Below are 22,833 nucleotides of genomic sequence, written 5' to 3'. Positions count from 1 at the left end.
ATTGAAGAAACAGAAACATGGAGTACTAGCATCTTCTTGGAATTACTTAAAATTAGGACAAATAGTTACCCTACTACCCAAGTGGCATTTCTTTCCATTTTAGAGCTGTGCTGTCCACATATACAATCAAAATTTTCTAGTAGTTAGCCACAGTTAAAGTCTTTAAAAAGAGAAATTAACTTAATAATTTATCTAATTTAATGTAATATGTCCAAAATATTATCTTTTCAACATGCAATCAATATAAAATTTACTAACGAGATGGTCTTCCACATCTGGTGTACTGTTTACACTGTACTCCACAGAGTGGCGAGCTGCCTTTCCAACCCTCACTTAGCCACATGTGGCTACCGTATTGGACAGCAGTCTTAGGGGATTTCAGTATCAACTGATTCTTTAATTCTGAGTTTGAGAATTTCTTTTTATAATACACACGGTCGCTAAGGCGCTTAGAGATCTGTGAGGCGCATGGAGATTATTTCACTCTCAGGTCCCTTTTGATCCAAGATCCCACAGCACTAAAAGCAGTAAGAGGGAAGGCAATGGGCAACCCTTGCGCCCAGGAAGGTGGCCTGGAGGAGGGCCTGGTTCCTCCGAGCAGTGCCCGGCGGGGAGGCTGCAGACGCGGCGTTGGAAGTGGGATTTCGAGACAAGCTCCGGCAGCTGCCCGGAACCCGTGTCTTTTTCTGGGGCGCCCGGGAACAGCAGGGCCGGACGGAGGGAGAGCAGCCTCCGGGCCATGCACAGGGTCCCGAGCCGCCACCGCCGCCAAGGGAGCTCGGCCCAGGGCTGCAACGCTTCCCGCCTAGGCGGGCGGCAGCCGGAGCCAGGAGCCGGAGGAAGCCCGGCCTGCGTCCAGCGGACAGCACAACACCATCTCCCCTGCGCGCTCTCGCCGGAGCCGCAGCGGGCGCGCGGGCGGCAGGGTGGGCGTGGAGCGGCGGGGGCACCGCCCCTGGGAGAGGCGGGCGCCGCGGTTCCGGGGGCGGGACGCGCCGAGGAGTGGGGCGCGAGCCGCCGGTTTTGATTAGTGCGCGGAGCTGCGGCGGCGGAGCCAGGCGGCGGAGCTGCTCGGCCGGGAGCCCAGCGGCGAGACGGAGAGGCGGCGGAGGTGCCGGCGCGCAGGGTCTGGCCGGCGGCAGCGAGGGTCGGGAGAGGCGAGCCGGGGCGTGGGGCCGCAGTTGCCCCGACCAGAGCCGGGAGACCGCAGCACCCGCAGCCACCCGCGAGCGCGCCGAAGACAGCGCGCGGGCGAGAGCGCGCGGGCGGGGGCGCGCAGGCCCTGCCCGCCCCTTCCGTCCCCACCCCCCTCCGCCCCTTCCTCTCCCCACCTTCTTCTCGCCTCCCGCGCCCCCGCACCGGGCGCCCACCCTGTCCTCCTCCTGCGGGAGGGTTGTCCGTGTTGGCGGCCGCAGCGGGCCGGGCCGGGCCGGCGGGCCAGGGGATGGCGCTGCTGGACCTGGCCCTGGAGGGAATGGCCGTCTTCGGGTTCGTCCTCTTCTTGGTGCTGTGGCTGATGCATTTTATGGCCATCATCTACACGTGAGTGAGGGACCGCAGGAGGGGCTCGGGGCAGAGGTCCGGGCCTCGGGGACAGGCGAGAATGGGAAATGTTTGTGCTTTGAAGGGGACTGGGCTCGGGCGGGGGTGGAGAAAACTGATCCTCAGGCTGTTCCCCCCCGTTCCCTCGCCCCTCGGACCGGCAGTGGCGGTGGTCTTTGCGAGGGAAAAGTGTTGGGCGAGGGAAGGGTTTGCTGGGTTGCCGGTGACTGCCCAGCCAGGCGAAAGGAGACTGCTCTTACGTGTCAGGCTGAATGAAGGTGGTGGCTCGGTTTGGTTGTGCTGGGGATTCGTGTGATTTTTCATCTGGGCCGAGATGTATGGTGTATTGTTTTTTTCTTCCGACCTGGGCCACGTTTCTGTTAGGGTGGTAATTTTGTCCACTTTTCTGGGAGCTGCTCACAGCTCTCTGGACACCTCCCTGTGGATTTTCTTCTTCCTGGAAGAGCTCTGTGCGCTTAGATAGGTGTGAAGCACCTGTCCACCCTGAAAAATGTCCACCAAACCTGCGAGCTGGCATGATAGCTGTGAGTCCTGTAGCTTGTACATATCAGCGTGGTTTTCTTTCCTTTTTTCAATTCCTCGTCTTATTGTCTTATGTAGATTTGTACTCTCCCCCCGCCCGCCACATCTTTTCATTTTTGTTTAACAAATACTTCTTGAGGCCTACTAGATACCATTCACTATTCTTGGCCAGGGGACACAGTGGTGAGCAGGACACAATTCCTGTCCTCATGGGGCTTACATTCTAGAAGGAAGAAGCAGATAAAATCTGAATAAGGTTATGAGATTGTGATGAAGCATGTAAGTGAAATAGAACTGGGTGATGGCATGAATAGAGACATGGGGTATGTGGCTAGTTTGGTATATCCACTGTTTAACTAAGGTGAAGTCTGCCTCTGTAAAGAAATGAAAAAATTATATAGAGCACATTACTGATACCGATTCACTTGGATTTTTAGTCTGGGTGAGAAAAAGAACAATTGTATATAGTAATCGTTACCATGAACTAGAATAGAGTGTATGTTAGTGGAAGAGACTTTAAGAAATTAGTTACTTTTAGTTGTTTGTTTTTTTTTTTTTTTTTCCTTTTTACTGCGGAAGAAGTGTGCCTTTGCTTTTGGAAACACTGTATTTTATTAGTACAGTGTGGCATTTCCTGGTACTAAGAAAGATGCTGCTGGTACAAGTTATACTGATATTTCTTTGAAAGTGAAAGAAAACATGCCACTTGGATATTGTTGACTTTAGTTTTTGGAGTTTGTGAGCTTAGTCACTGAGCACATTCTGGAATTCATTTAAAATATGTGAGTTCTTTTCCTTTAAAAAAATTGTTACTTTTTACAGTCATAAAAATAAAAAATGCTTACCGTGTGAGGAATTTATGCAATAGATAGGGATGGAGAAAAATAAAACATGCACACACCAAAAGTACCTTACCTTGTCAACCTTTTGTGACTGTCCTTCCAATTTGTGTGTGTGTGTGTGTGAGAGAGAGAGCAAAGGAGGGAGGGGAAGGGGGAAGAGAGAAAAGGGCTATATTATGATTATTGTTCTGTAACCTGCTTTAAAGTTCATCTGTTTAATAAATGTTTATTGAAAAGCCGTTTTGTGCAAGGCACTGTTCTAGTTGCTGGAAGAATGAAGAACAAACATCCAAGGCCCCTGTTCACATGGAACTATCCTGTAAAATGTCATGACCATTTTTTTCATGTCAATATCTGTATGATGTCTACATCATTTGTAATAGATGCATGATATTTTAGTTTACCAGGTACTGAAATTTATTATTATTGATGGATGTGTAGGTTGTTTCCAATTTATCTAGATTACAAACAACACTGTGATGAATTTGTATGCATACATCTTTGAGAAATGATCTCCTTAGTTATATTTCCGAAAGAGGAATTATTGGGCCAGAAGTGGTGCACATTTTAAACTTTGATACATATTGGCCCCATAGAAATGTTATATATATTCACAGTCCTGGTAACATTGTATGATAGCCCCATTTTGCCTTACAAACACTGAGTAGCAGGCATTTCACTGTTTTTATTTTCATTCCTTTAAAGTTACATTGAGCACTTTTAAAATACGTGTATATGCTAGTTACATTTAGATGTAAATTACATACTCATAATCCTGCCTGTGCTGCAATCTGTTGCTGAATTCATCTTTGTGATATAAAGGTTGTTTTTCTGTTATCTGTCATATGTAGCATTCTTTTCCCCAATCTGTTATTTGTCTTTTAACTTTGTACGTATATTTGACATGGAGAAAAGTGTTTGCGCATGTGTGTTTTAGGTAAATAGGTCTTTCTGTTTCTTTCTTTCTTTTTTTTTTTTTTTTGAGACGGAGTCTCGCTCTGTCGCCCAGGCTGGAGTGCAGTGGCCGGATCTCCACTCACTGCAAGCTCCACCTCCCGGGTTCACGCCATTCTCCTGCCTCAGCCTCCCGAGTAGCTGGGACTACAGGCGCCCGCCACCTCGCCCGGCTAGTTTTTTGTATTTTTTTTTTAGTAGAGACGGGGTTTCACCGTGTTAGCCAGGATGGTCTTGATCTCCTGACCTCGTGATCCGCCCGTCTTGGCCTCCCAAAGTGCTGGGATTACAGGCTTGAGCCACCGCGCCTGGCCTGTCTTTCTGTTTCTTTTACGTTTTCTAACTTACAATTTTTATATCTTCCTTATTCCTCCAAATTACTATATATGTTAGTCTCTGCTTCCTCTTAGTATTTTTATTTTTCTTAATTTTTTCACATATTACCCTTAATTCACCCAGTATTTTACTTCGTTTTATGAGAGCTAGAGCCCTAATTATAGTTCCTTCTAAGTATTTAGAGACTTGTCCAAAATTACTTATCAAATGATTATTTGATTATTCCACTGTTTCGAAATATTTTTATTATAGACTAAATTCTGCTTTTTACTTGGGTATGTTTCAAAGCTTCCATTGCCCTTTCTTAACCTATTTTAGATGGCAGATGTTTTTAGGATTTCTGCCTACAGTGTTAAAGGTAACATTCATATTAGAGACATTTCATATTCAAGAGTCTTATTGTTGAGATTGAAGATTTCCTAAAAGTAACTAAAGATTATAGCCTTGGCAAGTTGAATAGCCTTTATGGGTTATTTTTCTTAATTATTTTTTATTTCTTTGTGAGCGCTAGTGTGGCTTGATAGCTTGGGGCCTGAGGCGAAATTGTGTAAAAGTCTAGAACTGGTGGTCGTCTTTCCCTTTTAGCCCTTGGGAGCCATGTTGCTGCATGATGAAATGATCTGAGCAGAAACCTTGCTTCATGCTCTCTCCCCTATCCCATCCACCTCAGATTATTATTATCTCCCTGTGTACATAAGGTCCTAATGTTTAGCATCAGGCTTTATCTTTCTACTGGAGGTGCTAGGCTAGTGTGGAAATAATTTATGTGTCCTTAAATATTAGCTACCCTCAAGTAAAACAGAGGTCCTTTTACCTGGAGAGGTGTGTGTGTGTGTGTGTGTGTGTGTGTGTATTTTTTTCTTTGAGACAGGATCTTGCTCTGTTGCTTAGGCTGAAGTACAATGGCACGATCTTGGCTCACTGCAACCACCACAGCCCAGGCTGAAATGATTCTGCTGCCTCAGCCTCCTAAGTAGCTCTCAAGTAGCTGGGACTACAGGCATACCTGGCTAATTTTTGTGCTTTTTGTAGATATGGGGTTCCACCATGCTGCCCAGGCTGGTCTTGAACTCCTGGACTTAAGTGATCTACCTGTCTTGGCTCCCAAAGTACTGGGATTACAGGTGTGAGCCATCGTGCCTGGCCCCCTGGAGATTTTTGAAGATTTTTAAAGTTAATTCTGTTTTCTGCAAACATATTTCCTTTATTTTGTTTATTATTATTTTTTTGAGACAGTCTTCTCTGTTGCCCAGGCTGGAGTGCAGTGACTCGATCACAGTTCATTGCAGCCTCCACATCCCAGGTTCGAGCAATTCTCCCACCTCAGCCTCCCAAGTAACTGGGACTACAGGTGCATGCCATCACACCCGGCTAATTTTTGTTACCCAGGCTGGTCTCAAACTCCTGGGCTCAAGTGATCCCCCCACCTCGGCCTTCTGAAGTTCTGGGATTACGGGCGTGAGCCACTGCAGCAAGCCCAAATATGCTGTTTCTAATGTACAGCAACTTCAATACCCAATGCATAGTTTTTGAATGGAATTTGCATACTCATTGTGTCAGGATAACTGCGATAAATGACCTGTCAAAAACTGGTTGTGTTTTTAATGTAAATATTAGCATTTGGGATATTATTTTTAGTTAGTATGATCTTTGCCTTAAATTCATGAATACTTGGTGTTCTGAGCCTTAGTGGAATGTAAATTGAGAACGTCTTTTTTGGGTTTAGTCCTGAGGATGCCCTTGGACTGTGGTCAAACGTTCATCAGTCAGGATCATTGCTACAGGGCTACTTTCAGGGAAGTGACTAAGGCAGTTCAGCAGTTGCCCGTTTAACCTGAGCTTGGGAAGATACAGAATTAGACTATAGTGTGATAGCTTTAAAGAGCAAAGTGAGGGGCAGTGAGGGGAGGGAGAGCATCAGGAAGAATAGTTAATAGATACTGGGCTTAATACCTAGGTGATGGGATGACCTGTGCAGCAAACCACCATGGCACATGTTTACCTGTGTAACAAACCTGCACATCCTGCGCATGTACCCTGAACTTAAAAGTTGAAGAAAAGAAAAAGAGCAACGTGGAAATTGTAAGATTTTAATATTCAGTGATGGTTCTATTGATTCATTATCCCTCTCTTTCTCTCTGACATTAATTAGTTCAGTACATCTTCATATCTACCCTAGATATTGAAACTATGTCTACTCACTGGTATCTCTGTCTGCAGCCTTGTGCCCCTTCAATTTGATATTTCTTATTGTAGCCTTTATCCTTCTGGATTACTAATCTTGGATCACAGTAGCTTAAAATCTTACCATGATTCCTCATTGCCTGCAGGTTACAGTTCAGACTCCTTAATGAGACAAGCACAGCTCTGTAGGAGCTGGGCCATCCGTGCGTTCCTGTTTCTTCAGCAACGTTGTGTTACTGGCATTTCCCCAAACGTGCAATGTGCTTTCTTTGGAATTGTCTTTCTTTTTTCTTTCTCTTCCTTCTTTCCTTCCTTTTTTCTTGTTTGATTAACTCCTACTCATTCAGGTCATTTTGGACTTTAGTTCCTTGTTGGGTTAGGTGCCCTTCATGGCACCCAGCCATCTCCTATTTGTTTTCTATGGTGGTGGAATCTTTTACATTCTGTAGTGTGGTAAGCCCATTGTCCAGTGGGCAGAATTTGTTTTCCTGTAGAGATAACTCACTATTGGTTATTTTGCCTTCTGTGAGAGAATTTGTGTTAGCAAAGTTAAGCTTGCACAAGAAGGTGTGCTTTACTTATTACATTACTTACATGCATTACTTATTGCTTATGAAGCCCATTTTGAAGCAATACCATTTTTGAAATACGTGCTATATGTAGTAAATTGGTCATGACATACTGATTATAAACAGACAGTAATACAGTCATGAGTGATAACATAACAAAGGTCATTAGTCACTGGAAATTGCTGGCATGGACTATGTGAAGTTAGGGACCTGCTGATATAGCAGTGAACCTAATCTTACACGAAATATTAACAAGCTCTGTGACATGGAGCAGGGAAGATAAATTCCTAGAGTCAGATAAATTGGTTCAGCAGAACCACACAGCGGAATTATAAAAACAACACATTCTGGGGCTGTTAAGCAGGGTGAACTTTTGCCCTTGTGGAATTCATAGTCTTCCTTAGAAACCTAGAGGGAAATTCTGTCTTTTTGCTTTTTCTTTTTTCTTTTTTTTTTGAGACAGAGTCTCATTCTGTCGCCCAGGCTGGAGTGCAGTAGTGTGGTCTCAGCTCACTGCGACCTCTGCCTTCTGGATGCGAGTGATTCTTGTGCCTCAGCCTCCCAAGCAGCTGGGACTACAAGCACGTGCCACCATGCCCTGCTCATTTTTGTACTTTCAGTAGAGATGGAGTTTCATCATGTTGGCCAGTCTGGTCTCAAACTCCTGGCCTCAAGTGATTCCCCCGTCTCAGCCCCGCAAAGTGCTGGGATTATAGGCATGAGCCACTGTACCCAGCCGAGTGAAATTCTTGTGCCTCACTTGTGAAGAGCTGTATTAAGGTTACTGCAGAGGCTTCTTCCCGCCATCTGAAGAGGAAGGAGTCCACCCTCCTTGTTTAACCTTTACCTGCCTCCAGTAGGTTTCCCTGCATCCCGGGCTTTCCTCTTGCAAAAGCCAAATTTGACAACAAAACTGTAGAAGAAGTGATTTAAAAATGAGACAGGCCAGGCGCAGTGGCTCATGCCTGTAATCCCAGCACTTTGGGAGGCCAAGGCAGGTGGATCACCTGAGGTCAGCAGTTCGAGACTAGCCTGACCAATATGGCGAAACCCCATCTCTACTAAAAATACAAAAATTAGCCAGGTGTGGTGGCAGGTGCCTGTAATCCCAGCTACTCGGGAGGCAGAGATAGGAGAATCGCTTGAACCCTGGAGGCGGGAGTTGCAGTGAGTCAAGATCGTGCCACTGCACTCCAGCCTGGGTGACAGAGCGAGACTCTGCCTCAGGGAAAAAAAAAAGTTCCCACCTTGACTTTTTTTCTTTTCCTTTTGAGACAGGGTCTCTCTCTGTTACCCAGGCTGGAGTGCAATAGTGCGATCATGGTTCACTACAGCCTTGACCTGCCAGGCTCAAGCAATCCTCCTACTTCAGCCTCCTGGGTAGTTGGGACTACAGGCACATGCCAGCATGCCTGACTAATTTTTGTATTTTTTTTTTGTAGAGATGGGGTTCCACCATGTTGGCTAGGCTGGTCTAGAACTCCTGAGTTCAAACAATCTGGCCACCTCGGCCTCCACAGGTGCTAGGATTATAGGCCTTTTCCATTCTTCAGTCACCTAGTCTTTCTAGACCTGTGATTGTCAACTTTGACTGCACTATGGAGTCACATCGAGGGCTTAAAAAAAAAGAAACGACTGCTGCCTGGGGCTCACCCCTACAGACAAGGTGAAATTGGTTCAGGCATCAGTATTTTCAAAACTCGCTAGGTGACATGGATGTGCAGCCTAGGCTGAGAATAATTGCCACGGGCTGTCTGTCCACAGTTGTGTCCAGCACCTGCTACCTCTTGGCTTTATTTAATTCTCCATTTAGCCCAGAGCCCACAGTTCATCACTTCATTATCTTGCCTCTTGCCTCACCTCGTATCAGTCTGCCCTGTTATCCTGAATCCATCCAATAATGATAGCTGCTCAACTTTGAAAATCCTACAGAGGGTAATCACACAGCCATGTGGACTAATACTACTACACATTGGTAGTCTCAGGGCTTAGCTAAACCTGCATGCAGTGCTGCCTGGCAGTGCTTTTTTTTTTTCTGTAGTTAGCTCTGATACCCATCACTTTAAAAAACCTCTTCTAAATCTTCATTCTACCGCGTTCTTGGTGGATGACCTTAGCTCCTACTTCATACTGTGGATCCCATCATGCCTTAAATTACTTTTTTCCTTTTATCTCTTTGCCCTTCGGCTAGCTCTTCTTGAATTTTTAAAGAATTTCAAGTAGTCTTTAAAAAATTGAACTAGAAGCTGGGCGTGTTGGCTCACGCCTGTAATCCCAGCACTTTGGGAGGCCGAGTCAGGTGGATCACCTGAGGTCAGGTGTTTGAGACCAGCCTGGCTAACATGGGGAAACACTGTCTCTACTAAAAATACAAAAAATTAGCCAGGCGTGGTGGTACTCGCCTGTAATCCCAGCTACTCCGGAGGCTGAGGCAGGAGAATTGCTTGAATCTGGGAGGTGGAGGTTGCAGTGAGCCAAGGTTGTGCCATTGCACTCCAGCCTGGGCAACAAGAACAAAACTTCATCTGGGTTGGGGGGAGTTTCGACTAGAAAGCCAGGACAGGGAGGATCGCCTGAGGCCAGGAGTTCATGACCAGCCTGAGCAATATAGTAAGACCCCATTGCCACAGAAAAAATTTTTTAAAATTAGCCAGAGGCGGTGGTATGCAGTGAGCTATGACTGCTACTGCACTCCAACCTGGGTGACAGAGCAAGATTGTATCTCAAAAAAACTAGAAAAATTTAAAGTAGAAGCCCTCTGTTCCACTCTTTGGCCCTTTCACTCAGTGGCAGGTTTCAGTAGAAACTAGTGTTTGTTTACTGTTATCACATCTCAGCTCCCATTCATTTACTTTTTAACCCGTTTTTAGCTCTTTACGGTTATCCTCCATGAACTGCCCCAATTCTTGCCAAAAGTGCTCAGAGATAGCAGTAAGTACATATGTAATCTACTGAACATTTCCATTCTTATCTTGGTCTCTCCAGCAGCATTCAGTGTTACTCTTTCTTGAACCCTTTGAGAAAGAAAACAGCTTGGCCAGATAAACCCTTCTGTCATTTTACTTGCACCCTGGCTGTCTTTCTGGTTCTTTGATCCCCACTTTTAGTCTTCTTCATGCATCACTCTTTTTTGTTTTTTTTTGTTTGTTTGTTTTAGAGGGAGTTTCGATCTTGTCGTCCAGGCTGGAGTGCAGTGGCACAATCTTGGCTCACTGCAACCTCTGCCTCCCAGGTTCGAGTGATTCTCCTTCCTCAGCCTCCCAAGTAGCTGGAATTACAGGCGCACCACCATGCCCGGCTAATTTTTGTATTTTTAGTAGAGACGGGGGTTTCACCATATTGATCAGGCTGGTCTCGAACTCCTGACCTCAGGTGATCCACCCGCCTCAGCTTCCCAAAGTGCTGGGATTACAGGCATGAGCCACTGTGCCTGGCCTCTCCTTCATGCATTACTGATTCAATAATATTATATTCCTTGGCCATCTTCTGAGAATGCTGTGCCTCGGAGAGCTTGTGTATTTACCTTACAGTGGATGGCTTCCATATTTTTATCTCTAGGCTAACCTTACTTGCTGAGCTCTCTGTATCTGTTTACTTATTTACTCTTCATTTATTCACAATTATTTTTAAAAATTGAGAACATACTATGTATTGTTGCTTTGCTGGGCTCTGGAGAATTTATATTCTAATGTAGTGTTTCTCCAAGTGTAGGTTACTGCCAGCCTTTATCATTTGGGATGCTTGTGAAAAATGCAGATTCCTAGTCTCTTCATCTGGTTCATTCACTTGTGATCTCTACCTGTGGGCGTTATTTATACCAAAAGTTGCAAACCTGTGGTCTCCTAGATGAGACATCACCACTTGATGTCTTAAGAGTAACTTAAAGTTCGTACATTCAAAAGTTCATTACTCTCTCCCATCTCTCATTGTGCCTAGATTTTATGAATGGCACCATTAGTTACCATAACCTGACCCAGATACAGATATACCCCTCATTCTCCTTCATTCCCCCTCCACCAACACCCTCATCAGTTGTTGGCTAAGCTCCTTGATTGTGAGTTCTCACCTTCTCTTGACTTTGCTTCTTTCGCTTGTTTCTTTTGTGTGTATGTTTTGTTTTGTTTGAGACAGTCTTGCTCTGTTGCCCAGGCTGGAGTTCAGTGGTGCAGACTCGGCTCACCACAACCTCCGCCTCCTGGGTTCAAGCGAGTCTCCTGCCTCAGCCTCCCGATTAGCTGGGATTACAGGTGTGTACCACCATGCCTGGCTAATTTTTGTATTTTTAGTAGAGACGGAGTTTCACCATGTTGGCCAGGCTGGTCTTGAACTCCCAACCTCAGGTAATCCACCCGCCTCAGCCTCCCATGAGCCACTTACAGGCATGAGCCACTGCACCCAGCCTTTCACTTGTTTCTTATACCTTTCTGGTTTGTCTCTCTCTTTCTTTTGGACCTTTGTAATATTTTTCCCTTGCCTTCCATCTCCCCTGCCTGTACTTTATTCTCTTAACTTATAAATACAAAAATGATCCTGGTTGCTTCCTTTTAGTCTTTCATGGTTATTTCTTGCCTAGAGGATGAGCTCCAGGCCTTTTCAGCCTTGTCTGTGAAGTCACGAAGAATTTATAGCGGAGATGAGTCTTAAAGCAGTGCTGCTTAAGCTTGAGTGTGCCTGTGAATCACCTACAGATCTTATTGAACTGAAGATTCAGTTTCAGTAGTTCTGAGGGGTGAGGCCTGAAATTCCGAAGCTCTGAAAAACTCTCAGGTGTTGCCAATGCTGCTGGTCCACGGGCCACACTTGGAGTGTGAAAGTCTGGAAAGACTGCCTCCTAGAAATAGTTGGATGCTTCCATCTCTCTTCTCTCAAAGTGTTCCAAACATACTTTGACGATAGTCTGTATCACACTGCATTTGCAGCATCCTGTACAGACTTTACTTCTGAATGAGAGGTGGCCTGTGTACATGTGAGAACCACCTCTCCTATTAACACATGGAAATGCTATAATGATTAGACACTTATACACCCAGAGCCTGAAAATATGAAAGGAAAATCTGCATATTCCAGAAACCAAGAGGGAATGCAAAGTAGTGGGTTGGTCTTGTCTGCTAATTTGAATCCCGGGGAGGTTTCAATTTACTGATATTTCTTCTCGTTATTGGTCGTATTTTCCTCATTCTTCGCATGCCTAGAAATTTTTTAATAGATGCCAGACATTTTGAATTTCACCGTGTTGGGTGCTGGATGTTTTTGTTTTTCTGAACTCTTGACTGAGTTCTTCAATTTATTTTCTTTTTTTTTCTTTTTTTTCTTTTTTTTTGAGATGGAGTCTTGCTCTGTTGCCCAGGTTAGAGTGCAGTGGCACGATCTTGGCTCACTGCAACCTCCGCCTCCCAGATTCAAGTGAGTCTCCTGCGCAGCCTCCTGAGTAGCTGGGATTACAGGCACACGAGACCACACCTGGCTAATTATTTTTTGTATTTTTAGAAGAGACGGGGTTTCACCACGTTGGCCAGGCTGGTCTCGAACTCCTGACCCCAAATTATCCTCCCGCCTTGGCCTCCCAAAGTGCTGGGATTACAGGCATGAGCCACTGCCCGGCCTACCTTATTTTCTGTGTCATAGGAATCACTCTCTTCCTTTGCTTGATGTCCAGTATCTTCAAAACTGTTGTCTCCTGTATTTTTTTCTGATTTTTTGGTTGTTTCAGGTGGGAGAGAGTAAATCCAGTTAGTGTTTCTTCATCTTGTCCAAAAGTTGAAGGCTTGGTGGGTGGTGGGAAGAGTAGGATTTTTAGTATTAGTGTGAGGACAGAGTCAGTGCTGCACACTAGTTATAATAACCTCAAACTGTAAACAACCCAAACATCCATCCACAGAAAGTAGGTAAAGTGTAGTATATTAGTAAAACTATCCGGTAACAAGAGTGAATACATGATAGCTAAATGTAGCAACATGGATGAATCTCACAAACATAAGGCAACCCAAAGAGGCCAGACAGAAAAGATACATCCTATGGGATTCCATTTATATAAAAATTTAAAGCCAGCAAAACTAGTCTGTAGTGTTAGAAGTCAGGACAGGGAGTACCCTTGAGGGGAGTGTAGTACATGGAAGGAGACATGAGGGGACTTCTGGGGTTCTGCTAATACCGTTTTTTGATCTGGGTACTGGTTACATGGCAGTTTCACTTTGAGAAAATTCTTTGAGCTGTGTACTTGCATGTGACTTTATCATATGTACATTATGTATCAATAAAAAGTACCCCCTCACACCACTTCCCCAACAAAAAGGTCAAGGCTGCAAGCCAAATGCATTACAGGAAGGTAAGAACTGGATTCCCAGTATAGAACCTGGAAAGCAAGTCGTCTGCCCTAGGCTAAGGGTGGAAATGGACACCCATGAGAAAGCTTGTGCAACGTGTAGGAATCATAGGCTCAAGTTCATACTGTCTAGGAAATGCAGAAACCCTGATCTGAGACACTAAAAGAAAAACTGGTTGGAAACCAGTAAAACTTGTAAGACCCCGTCTGAGCCACTTATAATCCTGCCCCACTTTAAGGTCTCCACCATTGAGGCCATTTTTGAAACACTAGGCAATTGATCACAGTGCCCTCCGCCCCCGCCCCCCATCACCCATGCCGGAGTGTAGTGGCACGATCTTGGCTCACTGCAACCTCTGCCTCCTGGGTTCAAGTCATTCTTGTGCCTCAGCTTCCCGAGTAGCTAGAATTATAGGTGTGTGCCACCACGCTCAGCTAATTTTTCTATTTTTAGTAGAGATGGGGTTTTGCCGTGTTGGACAAGCTGGTCTTGAACTCCTGACCTCAAGTGATCCACCTGCCTCGTCTTCCCAAAGTGTTAGAATTACAGGCGTGAGCCACTGCACCAGCCCCAAGGCTACTTCTGACCTTGGAAACTTCGTTATTTTGAAAAAAAAACCACTGGGATTTAAAAAATTATTTTGAAAAAGAAATCACTGGGGTTTTATAAAAATTTTTGAAAAAAAATCTCTGGGATTTTAGAGCTCTTTATTCTGTCATCCACATCTCAAACTCTTTCATGATTTCTATGTAGAAATCTGTAGATTGGCGTCCAACACACTGGTCATGCCCAAAGGCATTGTTTCCACATGTGGAACGATGGTCCAGAGCAAAGCTTTGTTGACATGTTTATTAAGAGTTTTGTAAGGAGAAGATTTTCTGGGCATGTGCAACCCAACTTCCCCATTAAAGCCACAGCTCCTCAACAGCAGGGAATTCACCTGTTGCTTGTTGCATCTTTAGTGCATATGATAATGACTAGTGTACATTCGGGGCTCTAAAGTTGTTGTTCAGTAAGTGACTGTGAAGTAGTCATGGAGTACCACTGTGTGCCAAGCATGGTGCTACAGGTGTTTTGTTCATTTGGTGACCTAATGGATATTCTTTTATTGTTTTGACAAACATTTCAAGTAATTTGTACCACGTGGCCTTGTTGGTTGCATTATGTAAGTTGAAACAGTATTCTGCGAGGTAGGATCTTGTACCCTAGGGGGTACACAACAAACTGATCCGTTGGGTTTTGGAAAGAAAATATTAGAGAGAGACAGGGACAGAGGGGAGGCACAAATATGTTTTTTTAAAGGTCCTGTGATATAGTCTGGCTTATTTTGAGTAGAAATGTCAGACACAGTACTTAACAATTCTCTTCATCCATAAACCTCTGTGGCTGTTGGGAGAGTCAGAATGAGTCTATGATAAAATACTGCATTCTCAACACGAAAAGTTCTTCAAAGGAGGAGGTGTATCTAATGATATTTAAAGTAAAACATCTTGGGAGAAGGGAAAAATAGGATCTACTCTAAACTTTACCAAAATGTAATCACCTCTAGACTATTCAGTACAGTTTAGATGGTCTTCGTTGCTGCTGTTTTTAACCTAAAGCCTTGCCACAGGCACTGAGATTATTGGTGGGCCAGGTTTATCTGTTATTTGGTCAGCAGTTAACCTGCATGTTTTTGGTAGTTTAATAGCACTTAAGGATCACACAGTGGGACCAACAGATAAAAATCACTGGGATTTTAGACCTTGTTCTGTCGTCCACATCTCTAAACTTTTTCATCATTTCTGTGTCTTTGCCTGTCCCTCTCTCTGGGCTGCATTCTAGGTAGCTTCTTCTAATCTAGGTTCCAATTCTTTTGTAAACTGTGAGTATGCAGGATTCTGTATTACTTGTCTTTTGAATTTCTGATGTCAGTGATCATAACTGTCATTTCTAGAACTTGTGTGGTTCTTTTCATATTATTTGTGGTCATATATGATGATTTCCCTCATTTCCTTCTCTTCTCTTGGGTTTCGTTCAGGTACAGGGAGGTTGCATTCTTGGCCCAAACCCACGTGGTCAGGTGTTCTCCAAGAAGACTTTTTTCTTTTTTGTTTTTGTTTTTGTTTTAGATAGAGTCTTTCTCTGTCACCCACGCTGAAGTGCAGTGGCGCGATCTCGGTTCATTGCAGCCTCCGCCTCCCAGGTTCAAGGGATTCTCATGCCTCAGCCTTCCGAGTAGCTGGGACCACAGGTGCACACCACCATGCCTGGCCATATTTTGTCTTTTTTAGTAGAGATGGAGTTTCACCATGTTGACCAGGCTGGTCTCGAACTCCTGACCTCAAGTGATCCACCTGCCTCCACCTTTGAAAGTGCTGGGATCGCAGGCATGAGCCACTGTGCCTGGCCAAGACTTTTTTCTTTTGTTCTATTTCACTGAGGACTTAATCCAAGATAGACAGCATCTGCATCTTCCCTGTATGGACCAGGATTTTTCTGCTTGCCTTTCAGGAAGTCCAGATTTACACAAGGCTCTCAGAACAGTTGTGCTGTCAGTCTTATCTCAGGCTTCTCTCCATCTCCAGGTCACCAGGGACCAGTGGATGGTCAGGAGGCAAGCATGGACTCCAGCACTCACTCGCTGAGAGATTTTTTTCTCCTTTCTGACCTTAGAGACTCTTCTCTTTATTTTCCTAACGGTTCAATTATGTATTGTAAAACATGCTTTTACTACACTTGTATTAAAAAGGAAGAGAGAAAAGTTTATATCTATGAATATGTACATATATAACTCATGTATACCATAAATATGTGTATGTATTTTGACTTGTATATGCATTTTTAAAACCTCTGGAAGGACAAGAAACTAGTAATGCTGGGGAAGCAGTAATAGAAACAGGCAGATGAGGGGGTAGTGGTGGCAGATTTCTTTTATCAGACCCTCTTAATATTTTTAGTGATTTGAGCCATATCAGTATATTACCAGTTCAGGGGCTGAACGTGGTGGCTCATGCCTGTAATCCCAGCACTTTAAGAAGCCAAGACAGGAGGATTCTTTGAGCCCAGGAGTTCAAGACCAGCCTGGGCAATATAGTGAGACCCCATCTCCATAAAAAAAAATTTAAAAATTAGCCTGATTTGGTGGCGTGTACCTGTCATCCTAGCTACTGGGGAGGCTGAAGTGGCAGGATCGCTTGAGCCCGGGAGATGTAGATAATTATACCACTGCATGCCAGCTTGAGCAACAGAGCAAGACCCCGTCTCTCTCATATATATATATATATATATATATCCTTTTCAATCAATTAATTGTGTAATATAAACTTTTTCCCCAGCAGTCTAGATGTTCTTTACCCGGTAGGTTTGAGACATCTAGTCTGCTATTTTGTTAGAAATAGAATAGTGATTACTTTTGTGGTTATATGCATTTTAGATCGTGGTTTTGCCCATCTGGTCCTCTAGATGAACTCTGTAGATCAATATTTTCCAAACTATATGGCAAAGCAGTTGTTCTTTAAAGTTTTTCCAATCTGGCTGGGTGTGGTGGCTCACATCTGTAATCCCAGCACTTTGGGAGGCTGAGGCGGGCAGATCACGTAGGATCAGGAGTTCGAGACCAACCTGGCCAACATGGTGAAACCCTGTCTCTACTGAAAATACAAAAAGTTAGCTGGACATGGTGGTACATACCTGGAATCTCAGCTACTCGGGAGGCTGAGGCAGGGGAATCACTTGAACCCAGGAGGTGAAGGTTGCAGTAGCTGAGATTGCACCACTGCGCTTCAGCCTGGATGGCAGAGCAAAACTCTGTCTTTTAAAAAAAAAAAAAAATTTCCAATCTGACATGAGCCAGTACTTTGGTAACTACAATGAAAATAAATTGCTGATCACATGCTTGATGTCATGGCAATGTTAAATTGCTATACAAGTTTCTAAAAGGTTTCACTCAATTGTTTCTCACTTGCAAACCAGTAAAAAGCAACTACTGGATCAGACCACACTTTGAGTAGCATTGCGATAGATGGTGCTCCAGTGTTTTCTGTTACTTGGTGTATCAGAAATTGATTCCACCCTGTTCTAGAAATTTCTTGTTGACTTTTAAGTTTTTCCATTGTAAACCTGGTGTGTGTGGGCGTGCATTTGTTCATGTGTGTATAAAACTGTTTGTATGGCTTTATCTGAAACATTAGATATTTGCTACAGCACACACTTGCCTTAGTTAGAGACCAAAACCCGTGGCTAACTGGTCTGGGTAGTGGTACTGGTGTCCCTCCAAAAGTCACTCCCAGTTTAATAGTGGATTTTATCAAATCAAGATGTGTTGATGCAAGTATTTTTTGATCATCTGGAAGTTCTCATTGGTTGATTTTCACAGTAAGTCAGAGCTGCCATCTGGCTGGCAGCAATTGTAAGGTACCATTGATGTCAGAGATGTTAAAATGTGGAAGAACATGTGTCTTAGAATATCTTGCAGATGGACCCATGATTGTTCTAGTGTCTAATTACTGTCAAATGCTTGGAGACTTGTTTATGAGAAGTACTCGTCATGTATTTATGAGAAGTAGGAGGAAGCCTTCAGTGGCTTCCTTCAGAAACCACCACTATACTGAATGGCATCTTGTTGCGACAGCCTGATGTTAACTGGGGCATGTTGTCTGTTCTCCAGCATTGCTGCTTTCTTTTTTTTTGAGACAGAGTCTCACTGTGTTGCCCAAGCTGGAGTGCAGCGGCGCAATCTTGGCTCACTGCAACCTCCACCCCCTGGGTTCAAGCGATTCTTCTGCCTCACCTTCCCGAGTAGCTGGGATTATAGGCACCCACCATCACGCCCAGCTAATTTTTTTTTTTTTTTTTTTTTTTTTTAGCAGAGATGGGATTTCACTGTGTTGGCCAGACTGGTCTCAAACTCCTGACCTCAAGTGATCCATCCACCTTGGTCTCCCAAAGTGCTGGGATTACAGGCGTGAGCCACCGCACCTGGCGTTGCTTTTCTCATTAGGAGCCTTGCTGTGCTGCAGCATCCTTGCAGTGGACCAGCAGTGAGAATGTTGGCCATTTGGCAACTTATCTGTGAACCGGTGGCACTGGTATATCTTCCAGTGTCATTAATAGACATTTTTCTCATCATTTAGTTTTTTTTCTTTCTTTCAGTTTCCTTCTGTTCTACCCCTGCCATTCTGACCTTATTAATATTGGGAGTTCCAGTTGTCCCATTATCTTGCTTGCTGTGCACACTGCTTGATACTACTTTTAACTGTGTATTATCTCCCTGCAAAGAAATTTATCGGAAAGTTCTGGTTATCCTTTCATAATTTTCTGCTGCAGACGGGGTTTTATTTTACCTGTTTTTATAGTTCTGTGGCCACTTCGATGGCAATTTAAGAGGAAGAGGAGTTAATCTTTGGGCTAACACTGCCATTCGTTTCTTCACCATGTATTTTATTGAAATGTCTGCGCTGTGTCTGGCATAGTTCTGTGAGTACAGCAACAGTCAGAGAGTACATCATGGGTATTCAATCTTTTGGCTTCCCTGGGTCACACTGGAAGAAGAGTAATTGCCTTGGGTCACATATAAAATACACTAACACTAACAATAGCTGATGAGCTTTCAAAAATCACAAAAATCTCACAATGTTTGAAGAAAGTTTATGAATTTGTGTTGGGCCACATTCAAAGTCATGCTTACCTGGTGCTACTTCCCTTCATGTTTAGATCTTCTTTTAGAAAGATGTCAACTTTTAAAAATCTTAACTTAGAATTTAGTGATTTATTGATAGCTTGTAAGTGCTTTGATTTGACACGAATGTATTCTATAGAAATAATTTTTGTATCATTTGCTTTTTAGCCGATTACACCTCAACAAGAAGGCAACTGACAAACAGCCTTATAGCAAGCTCCCAGGTGTCTCTCTTCTGAAACCACTGAAAGGGGTAGATCCTAACTTAATAAACAACCTGGAAACATTCTTTGAATTGGATTATCCCAAAGTAAGTACCGTGTTACGGTTTTTTGTTTTGTTTTGTTCCCCTCATGATGAACCTTTAGTGATTTTAATACTGTAAAAGGTGAAGGTATTAAAAATTCATGATGAGGTTGGCCTCATAAAATATAAGCTTTAGTAGTAGTCATCACAGAACAGAAATATAATGAGGAAGGGGTATAAATTCCCTTTCTAACCACCTATATGTCCGTGTGAAGTAGAGATCCCTGAGTAAACCTGAAACTCAGACAATGTCAAGTGCCTGGTAGTTTGAAAATAAAAATTTTCTTCCATGAGAGTTGGATGTGAACAATAGGAAGAGGAGACAAGGAGAGGGAGAAAGCAATGTTAGTGGTCTGAAATGGGTTGCAGTATAGCTAGAACTCAACATGACTTCCTTGGAGAAACTGGCTTTGAGCCGAGAGTAGATTACAATTAGTGGTAAGGTAGGGTTTCATCTTACCTCATTTTTAATTTCCTTACTGTTCTGATTTTAATAGCTAATTGTATTGCTTATGCCATTTGTCTTTATAATCTGTGTATCTATAAACTCAGTGTACTCCCTTAATTGGAGAACTTCCGGTTTTCTTGAGATGAAAGTATTTTTTTTTTTATCACTTTGCTTTAGTAGTCCACCTGTAGTTTCTTAGAAGAACTTAATATTCTTTGATTTTCGTACTTAGCTTTACAGCAGCTTTGTATTAAATTGCTTATTTGAGACACTGCTTTTGAAAGGGCATTTTAGTGGTAACAGATCACTTGTGGGAAGAATGTGTCTTTAAGCTTCTACCCACTTGACTCTCAGTATGGTTTAATTTTCCCTTTGCAGTCTCTATTCACTTGCCTCAGTTTTTACCCTATTGCCTCAGTTTTTCCATAGCTCTTTTTGCTACTGGGGAGTCATCCCTCTTAATTTTTTTGGACAGGGTAGCTCAAATAGTCAGAAGGAAGATGATATGCACACTACACTTCTCATGGTGACTGGTTTTCATGCTCTTATTTCTTTTCTTTTAGCCTTTATTTTTCTCGGTAGCACCAATGAAAAGAATAGAGAAGACACAGATGTGATAGCCTTAATGCAGCACTTATTAAGTAGGTAGACATGAGTATCATTCAGTTGTATTTTTAGTGTTTTTATATTACTGCTTTGGAGTTTGGGAGTTTAGAAGACAATTTTGGAGTATTGAAAGCTGTTTGGAAGCAAAAAAATTGTATGTTCTAGCTTGTGTTTATATGTTTAATAATTTTAGAAATTTGAATTAAATGTGTTAACGTCAATCAATTAAATACATAGTTTTTTAAAAAATAAGATATAATTGTATATACTTGTTTTTTCAGACTAAAAAATGTGAAACTTAGCCTTTTGTAATTCAGAAAGAAGGATATAAATAAAATTAATTGTAAAATAAGCTTTGCAGTGAGAAAACTGAAAGATTTTCAAGCTCTGTAAAAGTAAATGCAAAGGAGAATTAATGTTTATGAATGAAATTTTTCATTGATTATGAATGAATCTTAGAGCATAGCTTAGAGTCTTGTGCATTATCATTGTGAAGCTTAATCTCGCATTTCAGTTTTTAACTGTCCTCTTTCATTTTCCCCATTCAACCACTCTTAAAATTGGTTATGGAATTTTTATGTTGTGGTGCTTGTGAGACAATAGTCATGGGATTTAAATGCTTGAGGAAATTAGTGAGGGGTTTAGTTGTAGAAATATATATATATATTTTTTTAAGACAGTATCTTGCTTTGTCACCTAGGCTGAAGCATAGTAGCACAGTCATGACTCACTGCAGCCTCGGCCTCCCAGGCTCAAGCAGTCCTCCCACCTCACCCTCCCTAGTAGCTGGGACTATGGGCATGTGCTACCACACCTGGCTAATTTTTGTATTTTTTGTAGAGGGTGTTGCCATGTTGCTGGGGTTGGTCTTGAACTCCTGGGCTCAAGCAATCTCCCCACCTCAGCCTCCTAAAGTGCTGGGATTACAAACATGAGCCACCATGTCGTACTGAAAGAATTTTTAAAAGTAGCCCCAGGGATATATGTATCCATTGATTATGAACATTTCTAATGACTCCATAACTGATTTATTGTGAACGAAGATTTTGGTCAGGCGTGGTGGCTTGTGCTTGTAATCCCAGCACTTTGGGAGGCTGAGGTGGGAGGATTGCTTGAGGCCAGGTGTTCAAGACCAGCCTGGGCAACCCCACCTTCAAAAAAAATAAAAATTAAAAAATTGAAATAAAAACATTTTTTGGAAATTACAGTTTAGAATGATCTCAAGAGCTCTTGTTTTCACTTACAGTAGTAGTTCTTTTTCCATTTAGTTATATCATTTAAGTGGGTTGAGGAGAAAGCTATTTTGACATTCATTGTAAAATGAATAATAGTATCTGCAGATTATTTTATTCTTTGTTGGTACATAATTTTGTTTTCTAATTATAAAAGTATATTTAGCTGTATAAATAGAACATTTGGAAAGCAGAAAAGTGCAAAGTACCTGCAATCTAAGGGAAATGTTTGATCTCACAGCATTTTATTTACTTTGTAAAAACCAAATACAATGACAAATGTTCCACAGGAGACTAAAGTTAAACCACTGAAATCACGCATATCTGAGTGTGAACAGACAAGGCATTTGTGTCACCACGAAGTCAAGGAGACACAAAATAAACATTTACGTGACTGCCAGGTGCAGTGTCCTTTCATATTTGCTTTTTGCCTGGTATGAACATCGTTTTACCAGAGTATGGAAATGTTTTCATTTTGGACATAACTTTCTCTTCTCATATTCAGTTAGGACCATCAGAGGCCATTTGGGGGAAATAATAGAACGTAGGTTGGAGTTTTAAATTTTTATTTGATTTTGGACATGTGCAAGAAAATTTGCTACTACTGGTACTTGCTCTGAATTTCTAGGTTTCAATTTTTGTGAGACTATACTAGTTGCCCTGAAAGATCTCTGTGCTGTATACATCTTACAAATCTACTTTTGTACTGATACTCATTCCTTGGGAAGACATAAAAGAATGAAAAGGTGATGCAGTTCATTTTCCACAACATTGAACATTCATTTGATACCAGCATAGAAAGGATTTGGGGAGAGATTAAGCAGTAGCAGGAATAGTCAGTAATCTGCATCTAAAGGGGCTTGATGGCTTTACTTCAGTACATTCTGGCCATGTGAAGAATACCTAAATTAACTATCAGAGTTATTAACAGAGTGAACCTATCATAACTATGATTTTTTTTTCTTTTTTGCAATTATAGAATTTATTTATTTATTTATTTATTTATTTATTTATTTATCCTTTTGAAGCAGAGTCTTGCTCTGTCACCCAGGCTGGAGTACAGTGCCACAATCTTGGCTCACTGCAACCTCCACCTCCTGGGTTCAAGCGATTCTCCTGTGTCAGCCTCCCGAGTAGCTGGGATTACAGGCGCATGCCCCTACCCCTGGCTAATTTTTGTATTTTTATTAGAGAGAGGATTTCATCGTGTTGCCCAGTCTGGTCTTGAATTCCTGACCTCAGTTGATCCACCCACCTCAGCCTCCTAAAGTGCTGGGATTGCAGGTGTG

General features: G+C 42.8%; 1 protein-coding gene across 1 annotated transcript in view; it reads left to right on the top strand.

Moving 5' to 3' along the window:
* Positions 1–982: 982 nt before the first annotated feature.
* Positions 983–22,833, top strand: part of UGCG (UDP-glucose ceramide glucosyltransferase) — a 39,006-nt gene continuing 17,155 nt past the window's right edge. Inside the window, exons 1-2 of the mRNA XM_025359921.1 lie at positions 983–1,542; positions 19,121–19,262. Of these exons, the coding sequence (XP_025215706.1) occupies positions 1,445–1,542; positions 19,121–19,262 (240 nt within the window). The 5' untranslated portion in view covers positions 983–1,444. The remainder of the gene's footprint in view (positions 1,543–19,120; positions 19,263–22,833) is intronic.

The sequence above is a fragment of the Theropithecus gelada genome, chromosome 15, assembly GCF_003255815.1.
Source record: "Theropithecus gelada isolate Dixy chromosome 15, Tgel_1.0, whole genome shotgun sequence".
Taxonomy (NCBI): domain Eukaryota; kingdom Metazoa; phylum Chordata; class Mammalia; order Primates; family Cercopithecidae; genus Theropithecus; species Theropithecus gelada.
Note: the sequence above shows the minus strand (reverse complement) of the source record. Positions and strands in the feature narration are given on the sequence as shown.